This window comes from Amblyomma maculatum, chromosome 1, assembly GCF_055883805.1.
Source record: "Amblyomma maculatum isolate TAMU_Amacu chromosome 1, ASM5588380v1, whole genome shotgun sequence".
Classification (NCBI taxonomy): Eukaryota; Metazoa; Arthropoda; class Arachnida; order Ixodida; family Ixodidae; genus Amblyomma; species Amblyomma maculatum.
Genome location: NC_139344.1, coordinates 102,788,059 through 102,803,463, shown reverse-complemented (window position 1 = coordinate 102,803,463; position 15,405 = coordinate 102,788,059). Strand labels below are relative to the sequence as shown.

Here is a 15,405-nt window from a genome sequence, read left to right as displayed (position 1 = left end):
ACGAGCTGCAGGCGTTTATTGCTATTGCGCTCTTCGTCGTGCCGCTGAAAAGTAATCACGACAATTAGGGGTTGCAAACGAACTCATCTAGTTGCAGTGCAGAAGTGCAGTGCACGTTAGCCATGAAGGTAATCCGTCACTGAAGTCTACTTGTCACGCTCAATACCGCTGCCCTTCGCTCTCATCTTTATCCGACCACAAGAAACATGTTAAACAAGTGCCATTTTGTTTTTTGTGCCTCGTGGCGCAATCAACCGCACCACAGCTAGCAGAAATATCGGGAATTATGCCCGAAAATGCAGCAAGCGCCACGCATCCAATGCAGACGGTTCGGGCTTTTGCCTACACCACGAAAGTCACTGCTGTCGCCAGCACCGTCACATCTCCACTGACGTCACGGGCTGACGCTTGTCTATAGAAGATAGGAGAGATTTCTATAGGCAAAATTGCATGCCTGAAATCACAAGATGCGAACATTACAGGTATTGGGACAGTATCAATGCAACACTGGGCAGCCAGTGCTCGCGTCATGGCTTTAAGTGCTCAGTTTTGGTTTCAGTTTCCAGGTTCTCGCTCTTTGTTTTAACACACTTTTATCCTGTATTTTGAAAAACCTTTTTATACTACAGAGAAGGAACTTCAAGATATGAGATCTGATTATTATTCCATATATAAGAAAAAATTACACTCGGGTTTAGGGAAGGCCATTGGCCACTGATATATTTGTCTATTATAGTTTGTTTTTGCTTACAGTATTTTTTCGCTCTTTATGACTGCTGGCAAAAACAAAACTTGTTATGAAGCTTACTTAGGAGAATCAAATAAAAAGCACATTTGTGCACCTTGTATGCTTTCTGGTTCACATTGCATTCTTTGTTTTTGATCAGGTGGGAAAACAATCCTTTTATTCGGTTGTGTTTATTACATGCAGCTAGTGTGGCTCTAGCGCTTGTGTGTGGCCAACTCCCATCTTAAAAGGACATAAGCATTTTTGTTGGGCGCACATCCGAAAGCTGCGTCAGTCACTTGATCATTTTGGCTTGTCTAGTTCATGAAAGTAATATTTTGGCATCTCCTTGAGTATGTCTGCTGGTTACTTTTTGCTCGTAAATCAAGCTGTAGTACTTGCCGATATATTTTTGCCATCTTGTACTAATTTCTGAGTAATATTAAATAGCATTTTATTCATATTTAAAAAGTGCACCTTCAGTTCAGGCCTACAATATATCAGTTGAGTGGTGGGTAGGTTTGTGTGTTGGTGGCTGCTGTAATTACTGTGCACACAAGTTTTATCCTGTCTTGTGCATTATAGAAACGTGGAAGTAATATGTGAATGAAAAAAAAAAAAAAAAAAAAAAAAAGCTGTGTGCCACTCATTAGGAAACATTTTATGACTGTGGTGTGCTCAGATACAGGGAAAATAAAAAACCTGCCACTGTGGCCCAGTGGCTTTGGAAATGGGCTTCTGAATCCAAGTTCTTGAGCTCGATATCACCAGTGGAGACCATGTTTTGATTGAGATGATGCAAAAAGATGCTTAGGTGCTGTGCAACATAGACAGATAATAAAGAACCCCAGGTGGTTTAAATTAACCGGGAGGTCTCCTATAAAATGCCTTTTATTGTCCATGTGTTTCATGGGGATTTTATACCCCCATAATTTACAGTTTCATAGAGGGACTCTAAAGGTGCAGTGATAAAGTATTTTTGTGCACTCGAGAAGGAAGTAGAAATACGTCTTAGGAGCAGGCGCCCTGCTGCATGGCATTGCCGGTACAGTTCCAGTAACTGCAAGCACATTAAGCATGCATTTTTCTCAGACGGTAACAAATTTACTGTTGCACACGTTTTTTTACGTGTGTATGAGTGCTATTTTTGGTCAGATATTTTTTATCAGTTGATGTTAGTCACCGCAATTTTTGTCCTCCATGTACAAGTGCTGCTACAGCAGCTGTAGAATGCATGATCCAGTATTACATGGTGTATAAAAATAAGATGCAGTGTGCATTTTTAGCCAGTGGCCATCTGCAAGTGTTAGAAAGCCCTTTTCTTGTTTCTCTCAAATACCCAAGGACTGTCGGCATTCCATCAGACACACCAATGCAAATATTTTACGCTAGCTTTGCTAACAGCTAAGATGTCAGTGATTGAAAACAGTGCTCATCTCTCCCTGTTCCAATAGGTGCATGCAGATTCACAAGTAAAAACAATACAAATCCTGATGGTGTCTCCTCACGCCTCGTCCCGCTCGTTTAATTTGGAAGTGCCCAATGAGAGGGCGTATCCGAAAGACCAGTTGACAGCAAAGGGGGTGGCTGCGAATATGCGGGAGGGGTCGCCTTAAACCGTCGGGAGCAGCTGCCAGGAGCAGTTTTTAATGTTTGCAAACTACATAGTCCACACAGAGCTTTCAAATTTCACTTGAATACTTATACCTCTGCGTATGCTTTGCAACAAGAATACAGAAGAACCCCACTATAGTAAACTCTGATATAGTAAAAACTCGGATATAGTAAAGTGAAACTGCAGTCCCAGTTCACCTTCCATAGACAACTGTACATTTTCTCCCCTTTATAGTAAAGACATTTTTGCTAAAAATCGCTTATAGTAAAGTGCTTCTGACCACAGCGACGACTCCCACAATATGACATCGCCGTTTGCGCACTACCCAGAATTGCAAGGCAGTTTTTTTCGTATTTGAGAATAGAAAAATAACACCGAGTATTCTTTTAGGTGCCTCACCAGGCTTAGCAGTATTCAGGAGAAGCCTACTTTACGAAAGCCTTGGAGCTGTGAAGGAAAGCACGTAGCAGGTAAGAAAAAAAAAAGTAAAGCTGTCTGCAAACATGGAAAGGAGGCGGCGTGGTCCGTTCAGAAAGTAAGGGATAGTAAAATTGCAGCAAGGATTAGGGAAGGGAAAGAAACGGGCGAACATTCCCAGCACTGTGCAGCACGAAGCATGAAGCGAGGAGGCAAGAAGTGAAGGCGTGGCTTGTGTGGTCTTGCAGCACTTGACTACCACACGCATTTATCATTTATTGCCTTTTAAAAGACAGAAACAGCGAAAAGTGACACCGTGCTCATGCAAGACTTTGGTTTTCACATGAAATCATACTTGGTTGTATTCGTAGCTATGTTGTCCTCATGCTTAAGAGGTACTTCCACAAAATGTAAAAAATTTTTATAACTGAAAAAAATTGCAAGAAGAGATGATAAGGGAGAAATGGAAGGTATTTCAAAGTGTTTTTTTTTTTTTTTTTATTAGGCAACGTGTTCAGTAAGTGCCCATTTAACTACCAGACACCATCTTCAGGACCATGACATCACCAACAACCGATATAGTAAAGACCCTGATATAATAAAGATTTTTGCTGGTCCCAGTAACTTTACTATAAAGGAGTTCTACTGTATTACCGTAAGCATCATTTCAACGTTCCTTTGAGTTTTCTCACATTGGTAACATGTTTCTATTCCCACCTTTCTTCTCGAGTTGTCTGCAGGAGAAGGCTGCATATAGATTAGCATGGAAAGGACAGTTACCATCACAATATAGTTACGGAACTAAAATTTCAGTTGTATGCAATATTTTCTGCAAGTCTCTTTTCTGCGTGCTGCAATTATCTTGCAGTTTGCTTTTCTTAATGACTAGCATTTATCACATTCTCTAGTTATGTGTCCCTGTTACTCTGCGTTCGAACTGGTAAGATTGCAGGTTTCACATACATAAACTCACGTTGTGTGCCAGTAGTTCCAACACCTAGCTCTTACAATTGTGGGGAAAATATCCTTTAATAATGAGGCTTTGTTTGAAGGTAAATAGCCTCATCATTTTCCTCTTATCATTGGGTAAGGAGATGTCATTTGAGCTAACTTCTTAGTTGGCTGGCTCTATGTGGGTAAATATTGGTATCTGTGACTTGCACATGTAGATTTTGTTATACGCCCGGCTGGCTTGTGCGATCCAGAAGGAGTAGAGCATGGAAATAAGACATGTAGCAGTTTGTCATGTGAGATAGCTTTGTGCTTGCCGCTACCTTCATGGCTCGAAAACTAAAATGCTCAGCTTTTGACCAGGAGTACCAGAGTTCAGTTTTAACCATGCTTGGATGGGAGCTAAATGCAAAGCATATATACTAAGCAATGTAAATATATCCTAAAGAAGCCCATGTAGTTGAAATTATTTGGAGCTCTCCACTGCAGGGTACCTCATAACCAGAGTTTTTGGGCGTTAAATTCCATTGCACGCGCTTTTGCACGCCTAATCCTTTTGCACCTTTTGCATGCGCTAATCGACTAGCCCTACACATTAGGGCAGAAAAGATGCCGTTACTGACCACCAAGGCTTCAGACTGAATAATTCTGCCCACTTTCCAATGCTACCGCCATTCAGAAAGCGACACTCATTCTCTGTTGTTCATATTTGTGGCCAGTATACATAACTATACTCCGTTTCATACATCAGGTGAAACGCAGCGAAAGCTACGCAAGTAGTCCGCAAGAAAAAAATGGAGGCTTATTACTATGTGCTCGTTTCATGAACGAGTGGTTTCCGCGGAAACGAGCTCTATTCCGACCATACACGTTTGCAATAACTTGCTTCACGTGCCTAGGCATCTTCGCAGTGCAGATCTTATAAAAAAAATCCGCTCCAAAGAGGCAGTCGAGGTCACTGCGTTGCGCAGCACGGAGGGCACCGTTGGCAGGGTTGCGGGGCATCGAAAACATGACACGAACAAAAATGACAAACAAAACATACAGACTGAGCGAATCCGATCTTTTCTACCTTAAAATGGTGCTTTTTATAGAGTTGATGACAAATGTAAGATGTATTAAGCTTGCAGACAAACCAACTATTATTTCCTCTCATCATGAGCAGGCACTATTTTTCATCGCGGATGCAGGGAGCGCAAACAAAGCTCTAGCTTTGGCAGTGTTGCACTTGATGTATGAAACGGAGTATAGAGACGATTCTAGACCTAGTCTAAGCTGGCATTTATATGCGTCTTTCCTTGACTGTGTTGTATACTTTATTGCAAAAAAGTGCAAATTTTTGCTTGCAGGATTTATAGCCTGTATTGCAGCGGGAAGCAAAGCACTTTTTCCCCCATCACATGAACACAAAATACACCATGATCGAAGAAAGGGATGGAGCGTGGGCGTCAGCAACATGCACTGTGTAATGCGCAAGGCGAACGAAACGCGGGCGCGATGCAAGTCGAGAACTGACTGCCGTTCCTTGCAGCTACCAGCGGACCCTCGGCCTCCAACAGTGAACGACACCTCTCAGCAGCCTGCCGAAATTCGAGCATCGATGCTGCTACTTGCTCCTCGCTGCGGAGCAGCCCGTTTACGCACCTCCTCTATTCTAACACCATGGTTTTAGCCATAACCATCCATCCCATAGGACAACCGAATTTTATGAATGTACTGACATTAGACTTGTATGTACTGCGTTACAAGTAATTGCATGCTTGTAATATATTAATTGTACGCAATTTCGTAAATAATCAATTACTTTTTCAAACTGTAACATTTGGGGTAATTCAATTACTTTCAATTACATTTTTAAACTTAACAAGTAAAAGTGAGTGAACCTGGCACAACAGTGCAGCTGCTTTTGCGCAAGCTAGAGGGGTGCAGTGATATGATGATCGTACTGGAAAAAAAAGCTCTCCTTATGCATAAAGGGCACAGAGGCGAAGCGCGAGTGACTGTGCCATTCCAGCTAATGGTATGGCTGCATGAGCCTGTCTGCCTCGCGCTTTGCTCTTTCCGTGATCTCAGTCTTTGGTGGTATTGCTATCTCTGGATGATTTTTCTAACAATACATATATAGCGAATTTGTTACAAGAAAACCGCTTTTTTTTTTTTTTTTTGACATTTTAACATTGAAAGTTGGCAGTCGAGTAAGAAATATGCCCTAAATAACCAATATCGGCTAGATAATATGCTTGATAAGACAACTCATTGCTGCAAGTCGGGACTATTTTCCGGTGTGCCACCTCTTTGAGGAACGCGAACTTCTGCTGGCATCTGTTGTGATTCCTCAATTTAAGGGTGACTATTGAAGAGCGACGCCAGATCCACCAGCTATTGGCCGATGAATTGAACCGTTCATGCTATGGTTCCACGCCAGAGACCGCATCTGATATTCCTGAGAAATCGTGCACAGGTGATTTTAGCTTTTCATTGGCCCTGCCCGCAACTCCTAACCAGAGCGCCACATGTCACTTCTTAGAGGACACCAGCCAGCCTCGAAGCCTTGCACAGCCACGAGCTTGTGCACAAGATTTTCATTCGCTATAATACCGCCATTCCCTCCAGTGCATATATTGAGAGAGTGTTTAGCATAGCTGCGGACCTCTTCACGAGGAAACGTGGGAAGATTACTGACGATAACAAGCAAAAACAACTCCTCTCGAAAATTAACAATATTTAACGGTATACTATGCAATCCGCAGTTTTTCTGTCGTCTCTGTACATTTGTGTTATATGAATAAACTGTTCGAAGAAAAGTAATGCAAAAGTAATCTACTACTTCTCTGTAATTGTTCAGTTCCTTTCGCAGGCCTGTAATTGATGCCTATAAAAAATTACATTCTGGATGGAGTAACTGTATTTATAATTGGCTACTTATTTTCTGTAATGTGTACAAGTCTGGTTGACGTAGGGGACTTGAACCATGTAATTTCACAAATGATGCACAGTGAATTACTGCCAAGCTAAGCCAAGTAAACAAGTTAACTCAAGCTAAACAACTTTCACTCGTCAATTCGATTTAGTCATGTTAAATCCGTACCATTTCTTTTTCTTTTGGAGCGCTCCCCATGTTTTATCATAGTTTACGTTCTCTTCAGAGCACTCTTCAAACAAACAAAAAAACTACACTACCTTTGCGTTGCAGATTATGCACTTCTAGCTTCTGCAAACTAGATGGTGCCGCAGCGCTTTGAATTTCCTGGATGAGGTGGTAACCACAATCCATTCAATCTTTTGTCAAAGCAGCATACGTCTTTGTACCGTAATGGCTTTTGAGAATGCAAACTGAAATGGACACTGCTCTATACTAAAAATGTATAATTACTGTCTGTGAGGTGAAATCTGTACGAGTTTCTGGCACAGCACTTCTGCCGATGTTCAGTTGCCTTCGCATTTAGTGAACATGGTTTCCGGCATCAGGATACAGAAAAATGGGTGCAAATACTGATCCAAAAATTCTTGCCAAAAATTTTTTACAATGCTTCTAACAAAACCGTTGTGGAAATGAGAACTTTAGATAGGAAGTTTTTCGTTGAGCACCCAAAGATTGGATGCCTAATATTCAGTGTCTGGTCCCTTTAAAACATGAAAAGTGCTTCCAGCTACATTAAGGCCAAACCAAAAGTCACTTGCTTCAAAGCAAGTAAACACAATGGTTTACCTTTCATGCTTGGCAAGATCAAGGCTCCTATCAAGGTTAGTGGTTCTCATTTCCTCTAGTGCCTTGTACAATATCTCTGAAAACAAGCCGTATGCACTTCATTGCAGAAAATAAACATTCAAGACAATGTCCACTACCAATAAAACAATGTATAAAAAAAAAAGAGGGCCTCAATTCAGCACTTTCAGCAACTATGTAGCAAGAGTCAAAAGGACAAGAGACCTCTAGGAAGTTTAAACTATACACTGTACGCATTTATGAGCAGACTTATTACCAACATTTGTTAAATTAGGCAACCATAAAGCCTGTGTTAAATATGAATGACCAACAGGTAGAAACAAGCTGTTTCTCCAACACTGATGCAATGTAACATATAGACATTTAGTAGCACACACTTGATTCTGTAAAAAAAAAGAAAAAGAACTGGAAAACAGCCAAACCTTCACACATTTTTTTTTCCTTATTTGAGACATGCCAATCACGTTTTCTCCATGATGCAGCAAAGTTTTCAAGTGGACTGCATCATTAGACTGCAAAAATGTCTCTAAACACTTAGATTGTATTCTTCAGCCATGAATGAAGGTACCATTATGTGTGCAGGCACAACACAAAAAATAACACTCTTGCAGTTTTGATGGACAGCCCATAAAGTATATGACCATTTCTGGCTTTTCACAGTAATTCGAACTAGTTCATTATGACAACATATGAAATACTAATGGACAATACTTTTTAGCTATTAGAATGCAATACTTTAAGCAGAGCTACTCAATATCAGCTAAACCGTATCACACTTGCATGCAGTTTTATGCCCTAGCATTCCTTAAGCAATTCCACACTTTTAAAAATGTCAAGTACCTAGCCATGTTAGAAATCGTTTTACAACGCTAAAAAAAAGTATTTAAATTCAGTGCCACACAAAATCCTTCTTGCATAAAGACGAAGTCTGCTTAAAGTGAAAAAAAAAAAAAAAAAAAAAAGTCTAATTTTTAGTTGCCTTCTTCCGCTTTAGAAGATAGTAGTTGACGTACGAGCACAACCGTTCTGTTACAAATGGCACATAAAAGGCTCTTGCATAAACAGGAGACTTCCTACTGTCTAGAAACTTGACTGAAGAGACAACTTCCCATTCTTGACTGGAAGAGTAGTCCGGCTCACGATCAGTCACATCATGGCCATCTGAATCAACCAGATAGTCACACAAGCTTAAATTCACATAGCGCGACCGTTCTTCCCTGTTAGCATCATTCATGTCCGTTGGAATAATTTGTGTAGCATTGGGCCCTGATGCATATGGCTTGGGAAGCTGGCCTCGAAATTCAGACTCAATGAAGGCCAATTCCCAATTCTGAGGCAAGAAGAATGACGAAGGAAAACGGTACCACTCCTTCCCCACGCAAAGTGTTGACGATGGTATGTAGTCCTGTTTGCCATGGTTGTCAGCAGCAAGGTTTGCAAGGGGCCCAAGTTCCATGTAGACTTCCATGGGTGCTCTGAAACATAAATAAAAAAAAAATGTTTTCAAGAAGGTTGTCGGGTAGAGCAAAACGCTGTTCACACCAACAAAAAGTGCCAGATTTTGAAAACATAATAGGCATGACAAAAGATTGTATTGATTGAAACTGAGAGTATCAACAAAATAGTTACACAAGCATCATTCAGCTTGCCTCAAAGAAAGGATACCGGCTCTATAATTGCCATATGAGGCAAAGTTTGCTATAGAATTTGGCGAGTTTTACTGCCATTTATCACACCAAAATTTTGTTTTGACAGCAATGAGTAAAAGCTGCTATATTGAAAGTCACTCTGACTCATCTACAAGTAGGTCAAATGAATTTGAAAACTGGTTTAGTCCGGTTTGTAGGATTTAACATCTCAAAGTGACTCAGGCTATGAGGGATGCCACAGTAGAGGGCTCTGGAGATTTTAACCGCCTGGGGTTCTTTAATGTGCACTGACACTGCACAGTACATGGGTATCTTGCTTTTCGCCTCCATTGAAGAGCAGCTGCCGCATCCAGGATTAAACCCGTGTCCTGGAGTTCAGCAGATGAGCGCCCTGCCCACTAAGCCACCATGGTGGGGTTGGATTTGGTAACTAATGATGCACAGGGTAAGTGCTGGTGCTTCAGATGAGCTGGTGATCAAGGGTAGAATTCCCACATAAGTGTATCACGAAGAAGCAGGCATTGGCGCTCTGCTGTTTTTTCTTGCCCACAGTAGCAAGAGTGCACCTAAATGGCATTTGTCACATAAGTGAGACACAAAATAATGGAAAAGGGCACTCTGCATGTGTTCAGATAACATTTTAGATAATTTGGCCTCTAGCACGCACTGCAACATTTAGTGCGCGAGCACTAGGTGTGTCAATTTCGAAAAAGCCAAGCTCTACGTGGGATGAAACCTGCTGAGCAACCAATTTGAGCTCTGAAGGCAATGATGTCCATGTTGGATACCAGAAAGAGTCTGTTTCTCTGTCACCTTCACCTTAAATAACACAATTTGCTGGGCTAGTACAAATGAACTTTAACTTTAGCCAACTTTCTCTGGAATATCACCGTGGCCTTTGTGTTTGGCTGCTCCGTTTTGCAGCATCTAATGGCTAGGCAGGCACAGTATGAATCATCATCAGCAGCAGCCGGATTATACTCACTGCAGGGCAAAGGTCTCTCTCACATTACTCCAACTAACCCCATCCTATGCTAGCCGCATACAACTGACCTCTGCGAACTTCTTAACCTCATCCACCCACCTAACTTCCTCCCTCTCCCTGCTACGCTTTCCTTCCCTTAGAATCCAATTTGTTACACTTCGCAACCATTAGTTATCCTCTCTTTGCACTACATGCCCTGCCCATGCTCATTTCTTGATTTTCACTAGAATGCCATTAACTGGTGTTATTTCTCTGACCCACTCTGCACGCTTCCTATCACTTAATGTTACCCCTACCCTTTTGTGTTCCTTAAGTACTACCCTTTTCGTTAGCCTCCATGTTTCAGCTCCATAGGCGAGTACAGGTAAGACACAACTGTTATACTTTTCTCTTCAGCGATACCGGTAAGCTGCTAGTTATAATCTGAGAGTACTTGCCAAATGTTCTCCATCCTAATCTTATTCTAGTTATTTCTCTTTTATGGTCTGGATCTGCGTGCGGTTACTACCTGTCCAAAGTATACATATACATATTTGCTTATCACTTCCAGTGTTTTGCTACCTATCGTAAACTGTTGTTCCTTCCCTAGGCTGGTTGAACATTACCTTAGTCTTCTGTATTTTAATTTGTAGGCCCACTTTTCAGCTTTTTCCGTCTAGGTTATCAATCATTCCTTGTTCCTTGCAATCCATCTATTAAGTTACTTAGCAAGATAATGTCATCAGTGAATTACAGATTACTGAGGTATTCTCCATCAACCCTTATACCTAACTACTCCCATTCTATGTCCCTGAATACTTTCTCTAAGCAAGCTGTGAATAGTACTGGGGAGATTGTGTATCCTTGCCTAACGCCTTTGCTTATGGAAATTTTATTACTTCCTTTATGCAGAAGTATACTATAGATATCTTTCAGTACTTTCACATATGGCTCATCTACACTTTGATTTCACAATGCCTCCATGACAGCGGAGGTTTCGACTGAGTCAAATGCTTTTTCGTAATCAATGAATGCTATGTATAGGGGATGTTATATTCCGGGCATTTTACTATAAATTGGTTGATAGTATCAATATGATCGATCTAAAAACCGGTTTGATCCTTTGATTGATTGAAGTGCAAGGTTGTCCTGATTCTGTTAGCAATTACCTTAGTAAATACCTTGTAAGTAATGCATAGTACGCTCATATTTCAAGTCCTTTGCATCCCCTTTCTTATAAATTAAGATAATGTTAGCATTCTTCCATGATTCCGGTACCACTGATATCACCAGGAATTGCGTATACAGGGTGGCCAGTTTTTATAACCCAATATCCCCCCGTCCTTCAACAAATCTACAGTTACCTGATCCTCCACAGCTGCCTTCCCCCTTTCCATGGCTCCTGAAGCTTTCTTAACACCGTCCTTCGTTACTGGCGGAACGTCTCTCTGTTCTTAACTACTGCCAATCTCGTTACTCTCCTGAGTACTTTGGCACAAATGCTTCTAAATGAAGTTTTCTTTAACATGTCCTATTAACGAGACTCCTGAAAAAAAATATATATATTCTAACTACACATGCTAGTGCATGTATTAAATATATGTTCGATTTGGCACACTGGTTAATATCAGTCACAGGCAGCAGAGAACTAAGGGACGGTGAATACCTCTGCCAACGGCTACAATGTCTCACCACTGTAGATGATAGATCCATGGCAATGGTTAGCACACTTGATAAAGAAAACTTGCACAGTTTCTCTGGTACCCATTCACATTTGTGAGGAGACAAGTGCCTCAATTTGAAGGTCAATGCATTTTGTTTTTGGTGCACTTGAACTGCATTGGCTAGATGAGTAAAGAGCATCACTGTTTGCTTGGAGCATGGAATCAAAAAAAAGTGTCTCAATATTAGCACTGGGGAGTGAGTGAGCAATGCTGAGGCATTTAACACTATAGACAAGTGACAATCAGGCAAAATACTGTGCAATATCATTACACTTTAACAGTTATAAAGTAAAAGTGAATGTGTCGGCTGATGCTGCACCTTATATATGTAGGAAGGGCAGCAAGCAAAAGCTCTCACTACCCCCCATGTGCACTCTCTCAGAAATGGCAACCCCGCTAAATTAATAACCAAGGATGTCCAGGATGTGGCTTAATCATGCCTGATTTAACCAAACACCTATGCATAGCGAGGTCATCGAACAGCAGTTAGAGATGAGACTCGCACCTGAAATTGCGATACAGAGCCACAGTCCTGGAAACGGAGAGCAACGTGGTGACAACCAGTAGAGCGAGCCAAAAATGCTGCGCGACTGCAGATGCAGTGCGACGTGCGATGCCCGTCAGCGAGCGTGAGTAATGGCCAGCCAGGTTCTCCAGTGCACAGCCACAGATGGCCGCGCTGAGGCAGATGAGAGGGTAGATGGGGAACAGGAAGCGCTCTTCCTTGTGTGCTTGGCTGAAGAAAATTGCACACCAGAGGTACAAAGGCGTAAGTTCCAACAGGCAGTCGGCACCCGAGTGACCCGGCCACGGAGACGCCGGCTGCTTCAGCTTGCGAAACAGCAACAGTGCCGGAGCCGATGCTAGAGCAGCCGCAAATGCGACATTGAAATTGAGCATTCCGTTCTTCAAGTAGAACGTCCAAGGTTCGACTCCATACAGGTTGGCACCATGCTTGCTGAACACGTTGTACATGACAATGTTCAGCGGAGCCAGAACGGTTCGGCCAAAATAGTGCGTGTCGATCGTCACCAGAACAGGCAAAACGACAGCAAGTGAGGCGAAACAGGAGACCAGAAAAGGGACAAGCTTACGCTTGACACAGACAATGTCGTACGCAGCCGGCAAGCTAAGTACTGCGGAGAATGGCCAGCCTAGCAGGGTTCCGACAGCAGTAGCGAAGACAGTCACACGGTGGTCGCCAAGGAACCAGCCGCCAAACGCAACCATTGTACTGTACATGGAAAAGGAGCTTGGAAGATACGCAGTACATGAGATAAACATTCCAGTGCTGAACAGGAGCAGAATAAGAGTCGAACGGGCAACCACAGGCCCGAAACGCTTTAGCACTCCTTTGTAAAAGTACACTTCGCAAAGCGCGCATACAAAGCCCAAGATGCAACGCATGAAGTAAAACACAAGAACCCTGTTTGACTGAAGCAAGCTACTATAGACAAGGCCTGGAAGAGCATGAAGCCAGAGGTAAGCGTACGATCTAATAGCGAACTTAGGCGAATACTCCCAAGTTTGGAGGCCCTTTCCATACATCAAATAGTGCGTTGGCTCCCAGTAGTTGAAAGTCTCGTCACAATCAGCGATGTTGTTCCACACTGCCGCACATAGCCGAGCCGATAAAAGTGCCTTGAAAGCAGTATATGGCATAGGCGCCCAGGGGCCAACATGCTGGTCATCACCGGTACTACTTGCAGCTGGCCGGGGCTTCGGGGCCAGTTGAAGTTTCCGTGAGTGGTCTCTTTCCTTGCGTCGCTGTCGGGCCATCGCAAGAATCGGTGACTGTAAGCTACTCGCGATAGCTTACTCCACAGGCATCGATAACATCCTCGCCTTCGTGTCGGCCTCGGTCGGCACGCAAGCAGACGCAGTGCCAGGATGGATGGATGGCGATGCGAGATGCGATGCCGATGTCACTCTTCGTACGGATGGGTGTAGTACAGGCGGGTACAGGCGGTATTGTTATAGTATTGTTGTGGCTTATGCAAAGGAGTTTATGCAAAACTAACCATCTCAAAATAAACATTACCTTTGTAAATTAAAGTGCAATGTTGATCAGCATGCTTTTTACGCACTTATAATTTGTTACGATTAAGTTTGTGGTTTCTCCATAGAGAGAATAGAACAAAGGCTTTCTAAGCTGAGCGAATGTCAATAAATGTTTTCATCATCATCATCATCAAGGTAAAGTCGTAAAGTTAGTGCTTGTCATAGTACGTAAAACAATAAAATATCAGTCAGTCCTCATTATGCTGCTGCTGATGATGATGATGCCGAAGTTTTGCCTCTTTTTTATCATGGAGGTTTTCTATGCATGGGTGGACATCTGACCAAAACTCCAAAACCGAAGAGCTAAACGAAGCTAAACCAAGGAGCCCGACCAAAACGAAACCAAATGTCAGCAACATAAAAGGAAAGAAAAACACATAAGTGTAAGCGGCGCTCGGTATACGTTGGGTCCCATAAGTTATACAGAATTAAGCGGCCAATAAAAGTTCATCTGCCTCTGTAGTTACTGTCGTTTGCGAAGCGCTTTTTATGTTTTCGTTGTCTTAGTGCGGTATAGGTTTCCACTGCTACGCGTTGACCTTGCGTGTTGTTTACGGTTGACAGTGGTAGCATGGTGGTAGTGCGGTTGGTAGTGGTAGCTCTGTGATCTGTCAAGAGTGCTTGGTCAGTGCTGTCATTATAAAGGGTGTTGCACAATTAGACGCGCGCTGTAGAATGCTTCTCCCAGCTAAACCGCGGAATCCTTGCAGTTCAGATTTCGCACAGAAATCGCATTTTGTCGCTAGTATTCTTTAATACTACATTTGTTTGGGGTACTTGCCTGATTCGATCAGAAGAAGTAAAATATTCCCATCGCCTGCGGCGGCGGCGACGCCAGACGAACCGCTGCCCCAGCGATGGGACTGGTGGCGCCACCTCATGCTGCTTACAACAACTTTGTAGCAGGAAAAGAGGGGGCGAACGTTTCTGGCAGAAGGTTTGAGTTGTTGTAAGCAGCATGAGGTGGCGCCATCAGTCCCATCGCTGGGGCAGCGGTTCGTCTGGCGTCGCCGCCGCCGCAGGCGATGGGAATATTTTACTTCTTCTGATCGAATCAGGCAAGTACCCCAAACAAATGTAGTATTAAAGAATACTAGCGACAAAATGCGATTTCTGTGCGAAATCTGAACTGCAAGGATTCCGCGGTTTAGCTGGGAGAAGCATTCTACAGCGCGCGTCTAATTGTGCAGCACCTTGTATAAACTCAAATTTGTCTTGTTGGTGTGCAATGAACCTTAACTGGGTGCATATATGGAAATGTTTGTTGTCTTATAAAGAAGAAAAACGTCCACATCCTTGCTTCGATCCTCTATCTGAACTTGCAACATCCGTAATATAAGAAACATACCAGGGCCAAGTGGATTAATTGTTGGACGAGTTGGTTGGACATTATTAAAACAGCGCTACAGAAACACGGATAGATAGGGAGACAAACACACATTGCGCTGAACTGACAACTGAGGTTTTATTCATGAAGCATGTCTTTATATACACAGAGAGCATAGAGTTCCTTACACTAACTAGAGGGAAAGCTGAGGGCGCTGCACTTCAGCCACCATGGGCGCGCTAA

The 15,405-nt window shown here is 42.7% G+C and overlaps 1 protein-coding gene across 1 annotated transcript; it reads right to left on the bottom strand.

Moving 5' to 3' along the window:
• Positions 1–2,979: 2,979 nt before the first annotated feature.
• Positions 2,980–13,796, bottom strand: Alg9 (alpha-1,2-mannosyltransferase Alg9). The gene is made up of 2 exons (XM_084588689.1): positions 12,280–13,796; positions 2,980–8,912 (listed from the first exon to the last, which is right to left on the bottom strand). The coding sequence occupies exons 1-2, from the start codon at positions 13,551–13,553 to the stop codon at positions 8,402–8,404; spliced, it is 1,785 nt and encodes a 594-aa protein (XP_084444815.1). The 5' UTR covers positions 13,554–13,796; the 3' UTR covers positions 2,980–8,401.
• Between the last annotated feature and the right edge of the window lie 1,609 nt (positions 13,797–15,405).

What these genes read in the sequence shown, in the direction of transcription:
- Alg9 (XM_084588689.1), bottom strand. Translation starts at nt 13,553, where the DNA reads ATGGCCCGACAGCGACGCAAGGAAAGAGACCACTCACGGAAACTTCAA. An exon ending in GCTCTGTATCGCAATTTCAG is followed by an intron (nt 8,913 to 12,279) that starts GTGCGAGTCTCA and finishes TTTATGTTTCAG; the next exon opens with AGCACCCATGGAAGTCTACA.